This window comes from Pseudoliparis swirei, chromosome 15, assembly GCF_029220125.1.
Source record: "Pseudoliparis swirei isolate HS2019 ecotype Mariana Trench chromosome 15, NWPU_hadal_v1, whole genome shotgun sequence".
NCBI classification, from domain to species: domain Eukaryota; kingdom Metazoa; phylum Chordata; class Actinopteri; order Perciformes; family Liparidae; genus Pseudoliparis; species Pseudoliparis swirei.
Genome location: NC_079402.1, coordinates 8,641,098 through 8,661,968, shown reverse-complemented (window position 1 = coordinate 8,661,968; position 20,871 = coordinate 8,641,098). Strand labels below are relative to the sequence as shown.

Below are 20,871 nucleotides of genomic sequence, written 5' to 3'. Positions count from 1 at the left end.
CCAAACCCCTCCAGTCGAGCCTGGCTGCCCTGTGGAGATGACCCCTTGTGTGTTGCGGGCCTTTTGTCTTCAAACTCCGGAAAACTTGTGCATCTAAAACATTCAGTTGATTTCTGGTTTTGCGAGTGCAATAATGTGGATCAATGCGTTTGCCGCTGAAAATATACCATTTTTAATGTGAGTCTCTGTGTCCGCTCGGTCACTGCCGTGCGCTCGCATGTGCGTGTAAAATAACCTTCATCAGTCCTCCTGTCCTGTTTTAATCTGGGTCATCTCTGATTATCTGTGTTGCTGCTTGTCCAAATATTGAAATATGGAAGCTTTTGAGCTCACACCCAGACAAAAAACATGTCAGTTTTGGTCTATACATGAAGGGACACACACAGGCAAGAGATTAGGATACGATATGTCAGCAGACACTAGGCAGTCACTGAAGGGATGTCTCTTCTATTCCCTTCTTCTTTTGGGCTACTCCCATAAAAATGAATCTTTATTTCATCCGTGGCTTTTATCGAAGAGCTCAAGACTGCTCTCTTTCCCATCAGAGTTGATCTCTTGACCAGGGCTTTCTTTGAAAACGGTATTATTTGAAAACTGCGACCCTTTTCTAATGGCTTTACGCTTTCAGCATTTTCAGCAATTTTTTTCTCAAACCTTGAAATGTAAGTTAGCAGAATGTAGGAGGAAAGCTTAGATCCAAGTGTTGGCGAGGATTTGCTTTCATGTCTCTGGGCCATTTTATGGGATCTCAGTCTGGTACCCTTTTCTTCTCTCAGTGTAAATGCCACTGTTTAGATATACAGGAGATAAAATGTATAAGGGCATTCTGCATTTTTATGGTTTCCTCATACTATAAATTGAAAAAGTATGTACAGTTTGACTGAAACTGAGGTGTTGTCATTCTAGGTCCTCTGTATAAAGCATTAAGGCAAATATATATTTAATTCAATTCAGTTTATTTGTATAGCCCAATTTCACAAATTACAAATTTGTCTCAGAGTGCTTTACAATCTGTACACATAGACATCCCTGTCCCAAAACCTTGCATCGGACCAGGAAAAACTCCCAAATAACCCTTCAGGGGGAAAAAAGGGAAGAAACCTTCAGGAGAGCAACAGAGGAGGATCCCTCTCCAGGATGGACAGGTGCAATAGATGTAATGTGTACAGAAGGACAGATTTAGAGTTAAAATACATTCAATGAATATGACGGAGTGTATGAATAGTTCATAGTAGGCATATTTCACGATGGAGACCTCCACGATCCATCAGGCAGATGGCGGTGGGGAGGAGGAGTGGGCGGAGTCTCAACAGGGCATTTAAAGTTGTTTATATTTATTTAAAAGCAAAATGAAATGCCGTTACATGTGCACATATCAAAACTGTGGCATGACATTGTCTCCGGTGCTCCCTCTCAGGCGCTGTGGCTACACTAAAGCGAAGCAGGATCCCGAAGAGGAGAAGATGCACTTCCACAACGGTCACAGTAAGTTCACAAAGCCCCAAACTCATGTTGTCTCCGTAAGGTCATCCGCACGGTCCACTACATGTACAGTAGAGGGTTCAGAAAGGGGCCATGTCGGTATGAGTTTGTTCACCCCGTAGGCGCGTGTGTGTGCATGCGTGTGCGTATGTGTAGCTATTTTTTAAACGACACGGCTACAGACCAACTCCATGGCAGCCGTGCTGGCAAAGGACACAAAAAAGCTATGATGATTTATAGGCCATGACAGCTTAATATCTTTGGCCACATTTTTTGGCATCGCATTCTGCCATCCTGCTGGCATCGGAGCCGATCGTGACGGGTTCATTGGCGCCGGAGAGCTCAGGGAAAAATACGACTGTTGCCATCACGATTACATTGATTCTTGATTGATACTCATCACGCCAACAAAAAGCAACTTAAATAGTGTCTCTTGTTTGAGGGCATATTAAAGGTATCAAATGAATCATTATATAGTTCTCTATTTGTTCTTTTTTGTCAGTTGATGGAGTAATGCTTCTCATGAAACGTAGACTAATCTTAGGGGTATTAGAGCGTGTACTAAATCACATCCAGAACAATACTAAGAGGAAAACGTGTTTATATCTCAGTATACATACTTGTATGATAATTCAGACCATTTTGTAGACGTTTAGAAACAATCATCAATATTGCCTTCAATAGCCTTTGTTCATTTAATGCATGCATTCATTCTGAATACATGTTAGTGATGGTAAACAGCATCTAAATAGTAATGATGCCATGCGTGTGTATCTGCAGTAAAGTTCCCAGGGGTGCGGACCTACATTGACCCCCTCACCTATGAGGATCCCAACCAGGCCGTGCATGAATTTGCCCAAGAGATTGATGTCTCCTTCATCTCCATAGAGAGGATCATCGGAGCTGGTGAGTCAATGCTGTGTGTGTGTGTGTGTGTGTGTCTGTGTCTGTCTGTCTGTCTTCCGCTAATTATTATTCTAAGTGGCAGTTTAGGGCTTATTTAGGGCCACAATAATGTCTCGCAGAATGCATTGTGGTTGATTTCTGAAGTGAACCTGATCAGTCAAGCATACTTAGGTAAAGATACTCTCATCCTGTAGCAGCTGAATTTAAACAATGCTGTCTTCATAGTTGTGTACAGTGGCCATCTCCATCTTGGTTTTTGGCAGTCGCAGTTTCCTTCTTTTGCAAGCAGAAGTGATGCAAGAAGAGAGAGCCAAGTACAACCGAACACTGGGGCATTTTGAGTCAACCAAACTGTCAACTTTCATTTACAACTGAGAAGTTCTAAGATGAAAACACGGACAACTCCAGGGACGGACAACAATGTGGTCGCAACCTGTCAATCACACAGTAGCCACGCCCTAAATCATAACATGACCTTCCTGGTCCATTTGACTCTAAATGGAACCATCTTTTACTTAATAAGCATCATGCTGTATTGAAGGAGACTTGAAAACTAGTGAATGAGACTATACACTTTACAATGTTTACTGAGATCAACAGAGCAGTCGAGTATTTTTTTCATTGACTTCTGTACAACCAGACTAACATTTGTCTCCAGAAGAGTCGCCCCCTGATGGCCATGAGAAACAATGGATTTAAGAGTCACATCCACATTAGCTTCACTCTTCAGACCCGTAGACAGCCGCCCGGCTGTATTAAATGTTGTCTTCTACCTGCGAAAAACCTTGCGCGTCATTGTACAGAAGTATGCTTAGACGCATTCTCAATTTAGCCAAGCACTGCTAGAATATCACAGCTTGCACGGCTATGAATGGTGTTTGTGTTCCGCTTCAAAAATGTCTTTATTTGCAACATTTGTGAGTCTCACAAACGTTCTCGCTGTGCAGAAGCTTAACCTCAGTTTGACACTTCTTGTGGATTCTATGTATCTATCTGTTGTGATGGAGACAACTGAGATGAGTGAATGTGCTTGTATTGCAACTCTGATCCCAAGTAACATAAGAACTTAATTGTCATCGGTTGAGTTTTAAAATAACAGAAGAAGAACAGAAATGCGTCAGCGCTATAAGGTTTGTTTCGTCTTCCCATCAAGACCTTTGAAGATCAAGGTGAGCTGCAATGTTAAGGCCACGGTCAAGCTCAGTCTCTTTTCCTCAGGGGAGTTCGGCGAGGTCTGCAGCGGACCGCTGAGGCTGCCGGGGAAAAGGGAGATTCAGGTTGCCATTAAGACCTTGAAGGCGGGCTACACCGAGCAGCAGAGACGCGACTTCCTGTGGGAGGCGTCGATCATGGGCCAGTTCAACCATCCAAATATCATCCGTCTGGAAGGCGTGGTCACCAAGAGTGAGTCACCAGCATGTCTGTTTCTAGTCAGACTTTACCCTCTTTGCTTTTTGGTCGTGAGCCTAAGAATCCGCCTTCAGGATTTAGAACATATGTCACAATGCAGATTACTGCGACTTCTCGTATGACCGTTGTACCGTGTAGATGTTTGGTAATCTCTAGCTAAACTTGTCAGACTCTGCTCTGATTTCTTCCATCTATAAGCTGTACTTAGGTTTTTCATCCATCAGACCCAGCTGTTCTTCATCAGTCGGGTTTGGATGTGCTTCGACAGCTCCAACTGTGGTTTAGCAAGCTTAGTTGTGCTTTGAGTTGTACTTTTAAAATGACTTTTTCACTGACATACTACTCGTGTATCTATGTGATGGATACAGTAAAAACAAAATGAAATGTGATTATAGTTCAGAAAGCTCCAACATTGCCTTCCTGAGGAGCTGAATCGTCTGGAACGAACACAAACAAATGTGTGCTCTGCTTCTCGCGGTGAAGTTGTTTTCTCATATCTTGCTTCTCAGGCAAGCCGGTGATGATCATCACTGAATACATGGAGAATGGATCACTGGACACTTTCCTCAAGGTAGGACACAGGGGGAGGGGAGAGGGGAATCTAGGGACAAGGGAGTGAAGGATGGGAAGGAGACGGTGGGTAAAGAGGAGGATGATAGGGAGTATAGGGGGTGGAAAAGAAGAAAAGCAGAAGGTTATATGGAATTCAAAATGAATTGTTTTCACAGCATATTTGTGGTGTGTATATGAAAATAAAGTGGTGTTGTCTCAGACACAGATCAGTGTCGGGCTGTGCTGAGGTAATTGGCAAACGGGCACTGCTGGAGAGTCACCACTTGCTGATATGCCAATTTGGGAAGACAATTATCACAGGGGTGAAAAATAAAAACGTTTAATCCTTTGGAAAGGAAAAACACATTTGAGAGAGCTGTTTTTCATCCGATATAAACACACCACTGTGGGAGAATGTCCACCAACAGCTATCATTATTCCAATTCAATACCTCGTCAATCTACACATTCAAGCAGAAATGAAGTCGGGAAGAATATGTGATAGCCATGAATGTCTTTGGGAAGAATTATCCTCTGTTGTGCACAATGTGTGACTGTGAAGACGTTGGCAGGTGTCAAGGGGAAAGCAAAGTTACTTTGTCACATGCTGAGGGCGGCGTGAGTTCTCGGAAACAACAATGAGTTGCACTGAATAATCCCAGGAGGCCAGTCCACATGGTGCAGACTTTGAAGTTACTCTATCATTTAAAAAAAAAAAAAAATGTTTACTAGCCCCGAGTGAGAGACGGATCACTTTGCCAGAATATATGAAAGACATCTGAGCACTCTGGGCTTGAATCACGTCTGTATTGTCTAGACAATTTAGACTTCACTGAGCGGAGAAGCTAGGCTTGGAATGAAGGCTGGCAAACCTCTGAGTTAAGTGATCCCTCTCCACAGCACTCCAGTCTATTCACTGGTTGCAATGGCAAGATGCTCAGTTGGCGGACAGGGCAAAGTCCGGTGGGAAAAAAGAGCGTAAACGCCTGCAGCAGATGGCTAATGGTTGGAGATGAAAGAGAAATAAGGTCACGTGATTGCATGATGGAAACGGCTGCGATTGTGCAAATTTGGGAAAGGTGAGAATAATGTAGAGCGGACTTGGAAAGGCAATGCAGACTGGAAAGACCTGGACGAGATGTCCTCAACCAGAATGGGAGGACGCTGTGAAAACTAAGGGCCGAGGAAGGATGTGCTGCAGGGCTGTGGTCAGTGGAGGCTGCTGCCCCGTGTGTCTCGGGGAGCGATGCCACTGGCAAAGGCAGGCGGAGGAGCTGGGAGACCAGCAGGCGGAGCAGCCGGACAACCCCGTGAAGTAATTACATGGATGGCTGGTGCACTGAGGCTGGATGGAAATGACACGGGCCATGAGAGAAGCAGGGGCGGGGCTGGCTCCAGGATTAAGGGTTACAGCTTTGGACAATGCAGTACCAGGCTCATAACTCTCATTTAGCTCAACAGCTCATTTCAGATGGAAGTGGGGGGTTCTGCTGCTGCAGGGGGTGGACGGATGGGGAAAGCAGTTGCAGAAGTGGTTAGAAACAGGTGGGAACCATGAGGGGAGATGGAGGAGAGACACATGTCGATTGTGGAGATTTGGAGAAAAGATTAGAATGCATGATTAGGGAAGGGGTTGGATGCTGAGGCTTAAACATGAGAGCTTTCATTGGGAGAAAACAAAGAGGGAAAAAGGAGTTAGTGTGGGCTATAATTCACTGTTTGTATCGCCTTTGTCTTCAGTATCAGGCATAACAATTACTTGAGTTGGCGTTGGTTGGGGCTGAAGGCCACTAGTTTGAAATTGATATAAATATGGACGTATGTAGAGCTGGGCGATAGTTCAATTCGATAGTTTATCGGCTTTCAAAGATGTATCAATAGATCGTGATACACAATATTGTCGTATAAATGAAAATGGCACATCCTCACTAAAATGTCTACGGAAATCGAATGTGAAAGGTTTTAGCCGGAATAACATTTGAAGAATACGGTTCGTTTTACATCCCGTAGTATAATATATTCTACATCAGAATACTCTTTATTTCTGTGCATGCATTTAAACAGTCACTGTATTGGTAGAAACATTTAAAGATCCTAATTAAATGACAAAATGCTCACCTAAAAAAAAAGGCTTAATCATGCCGTTAGATTTATAGATGTATTGAATTACCAGAAGACATGTCATACATAAAGTGATAAATATATGTATGAGTTGTGTGGCGAGTTAAAAGGAAGTGAGCCGACCTGACCTCCCAAAGCTGCATTAGCTGCATTAGCTGCAGTTAGCATAACGCAACCGATGCTCTGACAAAATGGCGTCAGTTTCAATGTGGGTAATGCTGGAGGTACTGGTTTTGACGAGGAACTTTATCTGTGGATTTGCAATTGTAAAACCTTTTTTTTTTTTTTTAAAGGTATGGTTCTCGGTAGCATGGGTAGAGGGAACTCATTCTGTCCTTGGCAAAAGAAAGTTATTTGCCCGCATCATCATTCTTCCTTGGTTATTAAAAAGAGTTAATTATCAACCTTGAGTGTGGAGTTTTAAAGGTCCCACGAGAGGAGGTTAGACCGGGGCTCGAAAGTGAGGAACAAGAACGTTGCCGTGACTCGCTCGAGGGAGACGAGGCTGGTGTCTGTCCCCTGGCACTGATTACATAAAACGTGGCGTGACTCCAACTGCAGGGCGGCTCAAATCTCTCTGCAGGATTAGAAGAAGCCTTAATCATAGTTTGGGGTTCAAAAGTGCACAGGTGATACCGAACGGCTATCACCGTTGACATAACTTCTAGGAAATTGTTATTATTCCCGATGAATTATTTGCAATTTATATTTCCAGGAAGGAGAAGCACTGACATAAAACTGTGTTAAAGTTGTGCAGTGGTACTATAACTTGCAGTAATTGTGGCATTAATGGCTTTTATGCTACAAGGTAACTCGCAAGCGGCCGTTAACAGAATGCTGAGCTATCATTTTACAATGCAGAGGTCATACGTGTCCTTTATCTTCCGCCTCTCTATATAATTTTGCAGGCTGACCTGGTTTTGCAGTCCACACACAGAAAGAAAGAAAAAGACGCTCTGCATTGATTCATTTCATTTTCCTAGTTTTTTTAAAATATCAAACAAGGCAAGAACTCGATGAGCGTTACACAACTGGTGCATACACGTATAATGCAGACATTCAATGCAGTAAAGACACTTTGGAGGAGCACTGCGTTGACTACATGCTATATAGTTTCCTATGCATACAGTTTCATATGCATTTATACTAGAGTTAACTGGCAGGCAGTTAACCAAATCATATATGATTTAGTTTCAATGTATTTGCCACATTGTTGATTTATTTTTTATTTTTATGTCATGTGATATTTTGCCTTTTTTTTCTTCTTTCTACACTCTGAATGTGTAGTTGTCATAAAACCAATTGTCTTGTTCTTTTTTTCTCCTTTCATTTTCTTCAGAAAAACGATGGTCAGTTTACTGTCATCCAGCTGGTCGGTATGATGCGTGGCATTGCGTCCGGAATGAGGTACACAGAGACTCAAACAAACTATCCATCACAGCACACGTCATTAGAGCGCAGTGTTTAGATGTAATCCTCCCATTTGTGTTGCTAAATGCAGGTACCTGTCCGACATGGGCTACGTCCACCGGGACCTCGCAGCTCGTAACATCCTGGTCAACAGTAACCTCGTGTCTAAAGTGTCTGATTTCGGCCTGTCCCGAGTCCTGGAAGATGACCCGGAGGCGGTGTACACCACAAGGGTAAGATTGGTCACTTCTGTACGTTTATAATATAACTGCAACTATTTTCTTTATTTTTATTTTTTTATTTTTATTTAGTTGTCAAGTAATCAAGTCTAAAATGTTGGTCACAATTTCCCGGGCCCCAAGGTGACATCTGCAAAACGCTCAAAGATGTGATATTAAAATGCCATCAAAACAGATAAAAACAGTCAATTTGTTTGCGTCTCAAACAAATAATCGATGGTTGTCAGTTTTATACACACTGCTGTGTCTTCAAGGTCATTTATATTCAATCCGGTGTGTTAGTGTAGCAAATTGTGTTGCGTTAAACTTTGGCTTAAGTTGAAAACTCTTACGTCAGAGAGTCTCTCAAACCGAATACACACACACACACCTCTACACACGCACACACACACACACACCTACACACATGCCCGCATATAGACGGCAGCAGATTTTAAATTGAGCTCCGTATCCCGCGCTGAGTGGCGTCCCGTCTGCCAGAGACTGGCTGCTTCCTGCAGGAAGAGGACCAATTAGTACTCCGCTCAGTATCCGCAACACTCAATTAGCACCGAGTCTTGCTGCCTTAGCGCCAAAAATCCTGTCACTCAACTCTCACTGCCAGGCTCCATCTCTCTCTCTCTCTCTTTCTTTCTCTCTCTCTCTCCCTCTCTAACTGTAGTGAGAATGACATAATTCGCACCCTTAAAATAATCAGACCACGAGACGTCCCGCTGCTGTGTTCATCAATACTGCATCAAGCTAATTTCACTACTCATCAGCCGACTAACACATTTTCCTCTGGAACTCAGCAGTCGTCCTGTGAACTGTTCTATCTTTGCGGTGAAGGCGCGATAATGAAGATGAGGAAAACGAGCAGAGGAATGTCAGGCCCCCCAGCAGTTAGGACAGGGGCTTTGTTCAAGGGAATGAAACAGAACGGGGAACTTGTTCATTAGTGTAATTGTAAGATGGACCACATGCGGCACAAGTGTCTCAATTAAGGTCTGTTCTTTGTTTCCGATTTCGGGAATGTTGAATGCCTGCAGCTGTATTTATTTAAGTGTGGTAATGAGCTGTTGTCTTATTTATGTTCAGCGCCACAACCAATTGAAGTCACAATTTGAAGCTCGGTTACCTTTTTTTTTTTAAAACCATCCAGGTATTTTGCACTCTGTGGTGAAGGTTTTTTCATGTCGTCTCAGGGCGGGAAGATTCCTATTCGCTGGACGGCTCCGGAGGCGATCGCGTACAGGAAGTTCACCTCGGCCAGCGACGTGTGGAGTTACGGGATTGTCATGTGGGAAGTGATGTCATACGGAGAGAGGCCATACTGGGAGATGTCCAATCAAGACGTAAGTTTGATGTGACGCCGTCTTGGAAACTGTGTGTGCACACGCTGTATGCTTTTTGTCAGTTTTAATTTGTCCTGCTTTGAACTAGTCACCCCTGCAATTTACCAACCGCCAAGTGGAACGTATGTTTTCAATCTTTTTCGGTTCATGCCGAGAAAGCCGGATCGTACAGCAGCCATGCAATGGCTAGAACGACTGGCAGAACAATCTCAACTCAAGGTCCATTTAGTCGTTGTTCTGGTGCTTTCAATAATATCGCATGATCTTTGTCAGCAGGTGGAGTTTGCCCAGTAGTCGTGGAATGATATATGGACAGATTTATTCTGTTATTTTATGACAATTTGCTGATCTACAGGGGGTTATGTGCTGGAGTATTTCTTGGCCGAATGCAATAACTTCCTGGAGTATGATTGCCTGGCAACTGTCCAGAGCCAAAGAAATAATCAGGAATTTAACATGATTATGAATCACACACACACACAGACACACACAAATTGGTACCATTTGATAAAGCCGAGCTAGCATTCTCCTGGCTGTGGCTTTGTGTTTAACAGGTATCGATCTTCTCGTCTATCTCTCCGCCAGGAAGAAAATAGGCATGATTCCCAAAATGTCAAACTTTTGCTTGAAGAAACTTTTTCACCTGCAAGTTCCAAGGTCAAGAAGGCATTTTGAAATCAAACCGTGACAGTCTTTCTTCGACCATGAGGTTGCGTCACATCTTAAGAAAGATCATGATAGATTTCTGATCTGCTGTATATTGATATTAGTTTCATATTTATCAACAATAACAAGACAAAATTGTAAATGCATGTTCTACTGTTTTAGAGCAAATAGAACTTGTGTATCAGACGGCGATGACTTTGTAAAGGGAGAAAAAGACAAAAATGTGAAACATACATATTTTCTGTCTGAAGGCTGAATGGAGGCTGGGATAAGGAACGCTGTTCAGGGACCTATTGTTCTGAATCTAAAGTGTGGACAAGTGTGGAATGAATAGCTTCGTTGGAAACACACAGAGGGACAATGCGGGATGTAGCAAAAAGGCGTGCGTAAGCAAAAGAGTGAAACAGGTGAATATGCAGGGAGGTGCAGAGCTCAGCAGAAACACCATGGCAGGGAGCAGAGCAGACTGTACATCTCACAGTAGGTTTGAGGTTTTTAGAACACTTGTAAACAAATCGCAGCAATTTTCAGAGGGGAGACGAAGAGAAGGGTGTGTGTGTGTGTGTGATTGTGATTGTGCAGCCCGGAGGCCATTTTAATGAGACCTGCCATCGCGTCACACGCCGATGAGCGGGAATGTCCCATTCGCAGGCGAACACATGCGAGCACAGCCCTCAAGTGACCTCTTCACCCCCAGCTTCAGACCCCTCCCCCCCCCCCCCTTCCCTCAGTTATTAGGCTGTCTTTCTCATAGAAGTCTGGAGAGGGAGGTTGCGGAGGGGGTGAGAGAGGAGAGGAGACGACGTTTGATGTTTAATTGAAAGCGTTATGCTGGATTTCCTCTGATCTGTGCCAGGAAGTGCAGGCTCTCGCACTCCCGTTTTCTCTAAGCTCCCTCCTTCTGTTTCCCATTTCTCTCTCCTTTGCCTCCTCGCCGCTTCCTCTCGTGCTCTCGCTCGTCTCTCTTTCGCCCACCTCGGCCTCTCATTTCCCCTCCTGTGATCTTTCCTCCCCGACGGTCAGCCGTGCGTCGTTCCTCTCCGCTCTCGCCGCGGGGAAACGACTCGATGCCGCGCTCCACTTTCTCGCTCTCGCTTTGATGCGCGGACGTTGATTGGTGTGCCTTCACGTCAGTGTTGTGTGAGTTTGACACAAGCAAGGACTTTCTGAACTCGACCAATCCATTCCGTCCAGTGTCTAGCGCTGGCAGAACTAGGCTGAAAACTCTAGACTGCTTTCCACTGCGGGGTCTAAGAAGAGAGCTAGAGTTTATTTATTATTCATCCAATTCAATCCCAAGCCCCCCCCCCCAAAAAAGCATTTATGTGATTCAGTGCTGCGTCTTGTTACTCGCGGCAATGATTAACTGGGCCGTGCAGCGTATCAAATACACAAATTGTGTTTTTATGATGTATTGCTTTGTTGATCCTCGCATGGGGGGTTGTTTCTGCTTGCTACCTTCATGGTGGTTTGAGTGCAGGGTCAGATGGAGAGCGAGAGCATCCCCGGAGCAAATATTTGGGTTCCGGAATTTTCTCCGGAGATTTCAAATTGGAAGTGACATTACTTCGGCTGAAGTTTGTCGCAGTCTTGCTGTGAAAAAAAGGAATTGCATGTTCAGGCGTCAGACAAGTTGTGTCCTCTGCTTCAGACTTTTTCCAGGCGGTAGATGACGCACATTTGCCGTCTCTTTTTCCCAACCCTTTGTTCTTCTTCTTCTTCCGTCTCCTTTAAATGCGTCTCATTAAAAGTTGGTCTAAGGCCTCATTATTCCCTTTTTAAAAATACATATTAGACAGCTGGTCATCATCGTTTACTATGCGGGCCAAATTCTGTCTCCTCTTTCCCTTCAGTCTGGAGCCTTTTTCTGAACAAACCTAAAAACTGATCAGCATCATTTAAAATGAACTGCACACCTTAGATTCTGGTTGCTCAAGGCCGGGTCTAACGGGGTGAGAAATTGTTTTGTCGAACTGTTTAATGTTCAGGATAAGTCAGCTGGTGATCAGCTTTCCACAATGGAGTCATTTCTGGATGAGAACAATGACAACTGGATGGGAAACGAGGGCTGGAGATTGAGGGCTTTTCTCTGTCAGTGCTGTATATTTAAAAACTAAAGGTGCGACGTACAAGATAGGAGAGCATTTCAATATCTTCTTGGCGATGTCAAGAAAGCAAGGAGAAGTTTGGATTACACCACACACCCACATTGGGAGAGAGCCTTCATGCACATTAGTCCACCATATCTTAACTTATGCAATAGTTCTTTGCTGGTGTAAATTTAAAGTCCAAGTTATCCATTGAATGGGAGAATTCAATTCAATTCAGTTTATTTGTATAGCCCAATTTCACAAATTACAAATTTGTCTCGGAGTGCTTTACAATCTGTACACATAGACATCCCTGCCCCAAAACCTCACATCGGACCAGGAAAAACTCCCAAATAACCCTTCAGGGGAAAAAGGAAGAAACCTGGAGGAGAGCAACAGAGGAGGATCCTCTCCAGGATGGACAGATGCAATAGATGTAATGTGTACAGAAGGACAGATTTAGAGTTAAAATACATTCAATGAATATGACAGAGTGTATGAATAGTTCATAGTAGGCATATTCCACGATGGAGACCTCCACGATCCATCAGGCAGATGGCGGTGGGGAGGAGGAGGCGGAGTCTCAACAGGACAGTGGCGTAGTCATGAGCAGGAATTCCACGACCCAGACGATCCATCAGGCAGATAGGATCTATGCCGTCTCATAGGGTCCGATGACCCCATGAGACGTAAAGTCAAAAGGACTTCCGGGGAGAAAGCAGAGTTAGTAACGTGTGATTGAGAGATGAAAATTCATCCTTAAGGAGAGAAAAAAGAGGAGATAGGTACTCAGTGCATCCTAAAACGTCCCCCGGCAGCTATAAGCCTATAGCAGCATATCAAGGGGCTGGACCAGGGCAAACCTGATTCAGCCCTAACTATAAGCTCTGTCAAAGAGGAAGGTCTTAAGTCTACTCTTAAACGAGGTGACTGTGTCTGCCTCCCGGACTGAAATTGGAAGCTGGTTCCATAAAAGAGGAGCTTGATAACTAAGAATTGAGACTAAGATGGGAGGTTTCACTGCTGTGGACAACTGGGTGTTACTCTCTCACTCCATCTCACTCATTTTCTCAACATCCAAATGAAGGTAACTAATTGCTTAGCCGATCTCAACCTGGTACAGAAACCCAACCTCCCGTTGTCTTTGTCCACCCCCGTCTGTCTGCAGGTGATAAAGGCAGTGGAGGAGAGCTATAGGTTGCCGGGTCCTATGGACTGCCCTGAGGCTCTCTACCACCTGATGATGGACTGTTGGCAGCGAGAGCGCAGCAGCCGCCCCAAGTTTGATGAGATCGTCGGTCTGCTAGACAAACTCATTCGCAATCCCAGCTCGTTAAAAAAACTGGTCAACTCCTCACGCAGGTATGAATTCACAGAGCATTTTCTTTTTAAGAAAGTCCCTTTTAGGAATTTAGTGTTTATTTTTTTTTATACTCAATGCTAACACAGAAATATATATTGGATGGTTGAAGCAGTCGATGGACAATTGAAACACTGATATATGAATGAGATATCCTATCTGTCCAAAATGTTAATGCATTCCAATACTTTAGGGCTTGATTTTCACACCCACTGCTCATAAAAAGGCTACCAAATGTAATTTTGTGTTTACGAGATATATCCCAGTTATTACGGATAATATTCTGATCTTGAAAATGCATTTTGTTTTACTTGACCTAATCATTCTTAAGGCACTTAAGCTCTGCACGCTAATAGACTCGTCACCATTCAGATGAAATAGAAATGGAGTTGTACTGAAGTCTGGTGGAGCTGTGTAATTAAATCAGGGTGGACATAGTAGCTAACTGCTGCATGCCTGCAAAGTAGACGAGAGAAATAAATGAAAATGGCTCAATTTTCCCAAAACCACACATTAGTCTGAATTGTTTTCAGTGGGGTATCTTTTGATTATCGTAACGTTTGTATATTCAATTAGTATTTCCCCACTATGTATTGCATTAGTGTATAATGGCATGAAACGGCTATAAGTGTTAAGAAAAAGAGATTTAGTCAGACACTATCATTTCCTGATTTTCTTTAATGAAATGTACGTGAAATGTGTGTGTTTCTCACTTACACACAGTTACAAAGGCATGCAGGAATGCGGTTAATAAATCAGTGACGTATCTAATGGCCCATGCAATAACATATTCAATTCAATTCAGTTTATTTGTATAGCCCATTCTCACAAATTGCAAATTTACCTCAGAGGGCTTTACAGTCTGTACACATACGACATCCCTGTCCCAGGACCTCACATCGGATCAGGAAAAAGTCCCAAACAACCCTTTCACAGGAAAAAAAGAGAAGAAACCTTCAGGAGAGCAACAGAGGAGGATCCCTCTCCCGGGATGGACAGAAGCAATAGATGTCATGTGTACAGAAGGAATCATTACAGAGTTACAACACATTCAATGAGTATGACAGAGTGTATGAATAGTTTGTAATAGGCATGGACCACGATCCAGACCTCCACATTCCATCAGGCAGATGGAGGTAGAGAAAGAAACATATGACAGTTAGCCAGATTAAAGGGACCCCAGTCCTTGTTTCACATTCCACTGTTCTAACTACAGCGTGCAAAATAGTGTTGGGTTGTTTAAAAGCGTGGAGAGTGAGCTGAATCACGAAGAGTTTCGAGTGGAAAAAATGTTCAGCTTTGCGTGATGTTGCATAAATATATCAAAGCCTCGCTGGTGACTGTCTTGACTTTGAAGCTCATGCCTGGGCTTCAAAATGTAGTCCTTAATACTTATTCTACTTTTGTCCTTTTATTTTATTACTCTCTCACTCTTTCTTTCCACATCATATCTCCCAGGGTGTCCAACCTGTTAGTGGAGCATGCCAGTGTAGAGGGGAACTTCAGCGCCCTGAGCCAGACCGTGGGGGAGTGGCTCGACTCCATCAAGATGGGCCGTTACACGGAGCTCTTCATGGAAGGAGGTTACTCTTCACTGGAGACGGTGACTCAGATGACATCAGAGTAAGGCCACTTCCACACACTCGCAAACATCAAGAAATAGTCCTCATTGTCGTCGGTTTATATAGGGATCGTTGTTTTTGCTGTTAAAAGTTGTCCGTACAAAAATGTTTGGTGAACTGAGTCTTTCAAGTAAAAAAACTGTATTTAAATGACATGATCCAGACTCAAATGACAACTATCAAAAGCGTAGTGCAGCACAAAAAAACTCATCTTTCATTTCTACTTAGAAACGACCATATCAGTATAATGACAGATTTTTAAATCCCTTTAATCTGGCTGTCTACAACTAAACATTGTGAGAATATTAGATATAGAGTCTCTTAATTGCAAAAACAAAGCACTACAATATCAATAAAAATGAAAATTGTCTGAAAGACTGTAAATATTTATTTTTTTAACTTAATATTTATTTAGGTATTTTTACAGGAATACAAGCTTCAAAAGTAAGAATGCATAATAATAAGAAAACATAATAATGAAGTAAAAATTAACCATGCATCTGGCCAAGAAGGGCCATAAGGAAACACAAAAATAAAAATGTTAAAGCAGGAAAATATTTATAAATTTAGAAATAAACTATTTTAAAGGACATATTTTTAAGTAGACTTCTTTTTTTCATCACTTTCATCATATGTTTTTTTCATTGTTAGCACGCTGCTTGTTAATATGGGCCTGTTGTTGTTTCTGTGCTGTTTTTCAGGGATTTGCGAAGAGTTGGAGTGAATCTTGCTGGACATCAAAAAAAAATCATCACTAATATTCAGGAGATGAGAGTCCATATGAACAACACCAACTCTACTGTACAAATCTGATGGATATGTACAGGCATGCACACACACACACGCAAATCCACACACATGAACATACACACAATAAATGGACCTAGTATTTGACAAAAAGACTTGCTGTTGGACCTAGAACGGCTTAGCACTTTCTGCGGAAAAACGAAGCCCAGTGCATATGGATCTAGACTGAACGATCCACATTTTTGTGGTTCTTGTGTTTGGAGTTTGCTTTTAGTGTCATTGGGGATTTTTTGACATTGCAGCACTAAAACCAAACTGAACTGAACTGGGTGGTGCTACATGAAGGAAAGATGATGGTGAGCTAAACTGGACTCCAAGTGAAGAGTTTTATTTCTAATCATTCTATGCGTGTGGATCTTGGGGATTGCGATATATCTGTGCCCTGTCTGGATTCTTTCAGATCAAACATAAAACACAGACCTGGCTCTGAGAGCAGCCAGCACGTTTGAGCTGTAATCCAGAGCGTTTCATGCAGCGGGCTCAAACTTTAACTTTTTCAGCCTGTCTCAGATGATCTGAACCCCGGTGGATGTGAACAGTTTCTCTGGCAATTTCCAGTGGAAGTGCAGTATGAGTCATTAAACTGAACACCATTCTCAGGCAGGGGGGTAAAAAATGAATAATGGACCAAGAGCAACATGTTCATTCGTTTCAGTCTTTGCTTTACCATGCTGATGGGCTTTTGGATTTTGTTTTCCTGTCGCTGGCACGTCTTCATGCAACAAGACTGCAGTTATAACTCATGAAAGTCCAGACTCGTGTTCAGCATCATGTACTTCATTGTCTTCCAAAGCGATGCAAGACCAGGCTCCACAATGCAAACGTCATCGTTTTAAAGAGGCTGACATTTACAATACAACAAAGTAAGGAGGAACTCGTCTGGGTCTGGCTTCTTCCAGATGGGTTTGGGTCTTATTCAACCCCCAAAAGAGAATATACACGGCTTGAAGTACCCGATAACTGCTCTTCTGGCTGAATGTATAGCACTACACAAAACACAATATTCGGTTACCATATCATTCTATTTAGTTTGATATGAAAGTAATGTTAGAAGCTGTAGATTGTAAAAGATATTCAGCTTGCTATCCGTCATCTTTGTGAACATCAAAGATCTTGATGAGTTCCTACAGAACTCATTCAGAAATTAACTCTCAAACCATGAGGATTTTAATTGAAAATCACTTCATATAACCGGATACTTCATGCATGTTTTAATGGACGCTCACTCAGATGCCGGGCAACTTTTGTCAAAAATAATTGTTTACAGAGATTCCACTGTAACCTGTGCTGGCACACCAATGGATCCTTCAGCCAGGTTCTGAAGAACCTTCATGCAGGCTTTACGTCAGGCACTCAAGTGGACCAGTCACACAGGTTCTAATGGAAATGTCGTATGTTAAAAGGTGGAATTCATCTGGAACATTCAATCCAACCGTAATGTAATTCCATGGGAATGCATGGATGCTACATTTGCTCATGTGATAACAGGACCTCCAGTAAGATTCCAGTGGGACTGTTTACTGATATTCTCATAGAACCTTCACTCAGATTATAATGGGATCTCTACTAGGATTCCAATGCAGCCTTCACTCAAGAGTGCACTCAGATTTTCACGGAGCCTTCACTTAGAACCAACAACCTTCAGGTACCGCAGAAAACCCTCAACAATTGGTTCAGTTCCCCATGCCGTAGAGTCTCTCTCCACCACATGTCTGCTACGCCACAATAAACCTCACTCTAACAGGACTGCTGAAAATAAGGAGGCAATATTGATCAACTTGATAATAATCTATTTATTTATACTCGATAAAAAAGAAGAAGTTTAAATGATGTCGACGGTTTGCTTCATCCTAATACTCTATTTGACTACTGAGCAGCTCTGCCTACATGTCTTTGATGTATATAATGTATAATATATTTAAAGCAGGGAGCATTGTTCTTCTGTCTACCATTTTTTGGACAAGTTGGTATTGATCAAGCATCTCAGAGTAGCACACGTTCGTAAATTGTAATGAATAGTCTAAATCAGCATTCCTGCAACCGGCACTTATGTCCCCATACAAGGGTGCCCCAAAAGGTTAGCAGAAGTACCAGATCTTCATGTTATGTTGTTGACTATTGTATTTATTTTCAAGTTTAGGTACAAGACCTAGAATATATTTTCAGCGGCCCTAAATGAGACTACATTATTGACTGTCTCTAAAAAGCCAGAGGAGCGTGCACAGGGATTGGAATATGAACTTCTGGTTTGGTTTAAATGTATACGATGATGTCAATGATCAAGCCCTTGCTTTACTTCTCTTTGGTTTGGTACATTATACATTGCTACTCAGTGCTTTATTGCTTAAACTTGACCCTTTTCACCATTGTGTTCACCTAAGCAGGAACTGAGTTATGGCAGTATATATATATATATATATCCTCTTTGCAGATGACATGCTAATATGTTCTTGGTTATACGCAGTGCAGATGCTGTGGCTTAAGAGTTGAAACAAAATGAGATTGTAAAGATAGTTTTATAAGAAGTGTTATCATTTGACTGTATGAAAAGCAAAGCACACAAGAAGAATGTAAGGTTTTAAAGGGGTATGTATTTCACTTTTTCAGAGGATATCTTTTCGCATTTTTAAAACTCAAACCTAATGTTTTCACGGAGTGAAAGTTTGCTTGAAAGATAAACATCTGCAAAGTCTCTTTAGTCTGCATATATAATTTTGAAGGTTTGGTTTCAAGAGCCATTCTACAAAATTAGACCTTTCGTTTTATACCTTGTTTTTTTAAGTCACAGGTTAATCTTTTTTTTTTTCAGCAGTTCTCGTCTTCAAAACGGCAACCAACTTTTTGGCAGTGAACATATGTAGTAGTTTGTAGACTATTGTGGCTATGCAGATCTTTAATGTAGCCGGGGGAATGCATCAATGATACGGTGCACCTTTTTTATATTTGACAATATAAGGCATGTCCAGTGGAAGTTGACCTGGGTGGTTTCCTCAGTCATGTGAATGCCACAGCATCTGATGAAGTTTCAGTGTTTTGATCCCACTCAAATTTCATCGTATTGGATTTTTACAACCACCCTTTTCAACTTAATTTTCAACTTAAAACCTATGCCTGGGCCATGAACGATTGGTGAATAGTACATCCTTTAAGTGCCTCTCATCTTTCGAGCGCCATTTTTTCCTCCCCTACTAATATACTATGCCCCAACTTTCTATGTATTTACTTTATGCCAACAATATCTTACGGCAAGAAGAAGAATGTCACACGATGTGTATGTTGGAACTAATTTAATTTGCACTTTATTATACATTTTGTGCCCTTTTTGTTTGACAAAAAAGGTCTGTAGGTGACTGACCTTTTAGTTTTTTCCTTTTGCTTTACTATATAAATACTATAATTACTGAGTTCCCTTATGCCGAGTATCATTTCATATTCTAAATGCTTCCCATAGTAAACAATTTGACAGTTAAGCACAAGGCATTGGTCATATTTTTTCAGATCAAAGTAATATATTGAAAACTAAATCATCATTGTGTTCGGGACAAGGATCCACCTTCAGAACGTAAGCACAGGGTTCAAGAGAAACCTGACAGGGAGCGGATGACATGACTTTGTGCGAGCGCCAATAGCACGAGCCCTTGATGTCCACAAACGTCAGTCAGACATTTAGTCTCAATGTTTGTGGCATTATAGCATTCCCACTGCTAAGTGTAAAAGCAGGTATTGATTTGTTGTCCTCGCAAACAACCATACGTATACAGTTTAGTTGATGGGTGTTGCTGCGCACAACACCTTCGTTAATTCAAATGATTTATTCTCAGCGGTTTTGCAACGGCATGATTTTATCCTCGCCGTCTTCTTGTTACTTAATTTTCATTTAGCAGGAAGAAACATTGCACGGCAAACCAGCAGAGACTTGTAAAGATGTATTGATGTGATGTTACTCTACAATGACTGTCAGCTGCAAGTCCATCTGCCATGCAGTGACGTTTTACACAGGAGCCACATTTTAAACTGTCAAATTACATTACGTAATACGTTTGATTCAACATCTGAATGAACAACCTTGTTGACGAGGGTAATCTAATTTCAATTAATATACACATATATTTCCATCACGAGTTGTCGCATTTGTTCTCGTTAAACTGAATTCAAGCAAATGTACAAAAGCAATACCCGTATATTAATAACAAAAACAATATCATATTTGCATACACCATTGCGTGTCGATATAGACGACCAGAAAAGCTTGCAGCTAATAGCTGACTGGTTTTAAGACATTTTCTGATTATCAAAAACAGTGTTGGTGTCTTTCATTAACCACAATATCTGCGGGGTTAGATCTGCATCACAGTTTTTATAATAACAGTCCTAATGTTTTCCTTGGACAATATAATACTGTTTTTGACAGGCTGTTTGAGCATTTACAACACTTCTGTCATGCAATGAGTAACTGAAAATAAAAAGTCATGGGCACAAGAGAGTAAGCCAAAAGTCTTGTTCAAGTGTGTTTGGGATAAGCTTGGAGAGGGGGGGGGGGGGGGGGGTGTTAAACTCATACTACTGTTAGTTAAAACATAACAATTTGTGATAAAAGTAAACTTTAAAATGGAAATTTGTTGAATAATGGTTATTTTAACAGTGACCCCCACCTGCTTCACAACTGTATAGTTATCTTCTCAGGAAGTGGAAAATGTGTACATTTATTGGTACGTGGATAAATCGTCATGTGCAGCTATCACTCAAGGATCAACATTAAAAAAGCAGCTATTTGGTTATTAATTCAATTGAGTTTATTAAGTTTTCCTATGGTCAAAGGCAACAATCATCTCATCAATTAAGGTTTTAAAGATCTGATTTGTGTTTTGTGAAT

General features: G+C 42.0%; 1 protein-coding gene across 1 annotated transcript in view; it reads left to right on the top strand.

Annotated features, from left to right (window-relative positions):
* The window catches only part of LOC130205218 (ephrin type-A receptor 5), a 68,396-nt gene extending 47,888 nt beyond the window's left edge, over positions 1-20,508 (top strand). Inside the window, exons 10-19 of the mRNA XM_056432442.1 lie at positions 1,418-1,485; positions 2,263-2,388; positions 3,607-3,792; positions 4,308-4,369; positions 7,810-7,877; positions 7,972-8,113; positions 9,304-9,453; positions 13,378-13,571; positions 15,028-15,192; positions 15,893-20,508. Coding sequence (XP_056288417.1) covers positions 1,418-1,485; positions 2,263-2,388; positions 3,607-3,792; positions 4,308-4,369; positions 7,810-7,877; positions 7,972-8,113; positions 9,304-9,453; positions 13,378-13,571; positions 15,028-15,192; positions 15,893-16,004 — 1,273 coding nt within the window. The 3' untranslated portion in view covers positions 16,005-20,508. The remainder of the gene's footprint in view (positions 1-1,417; positions 1,486-2,262; positions 2,389-3,606; positions 3,793-4,307; positions 4,370-7,809; positions 7,878-7,971; positions 8,114-9,303; positions 9,454-13,377; positions 13,572-15,027; positions 15,193-15,892) is intronic.
* The last annotated feature ends 363 nt before the right edge of the window (positions 20,509-20,871 follow it).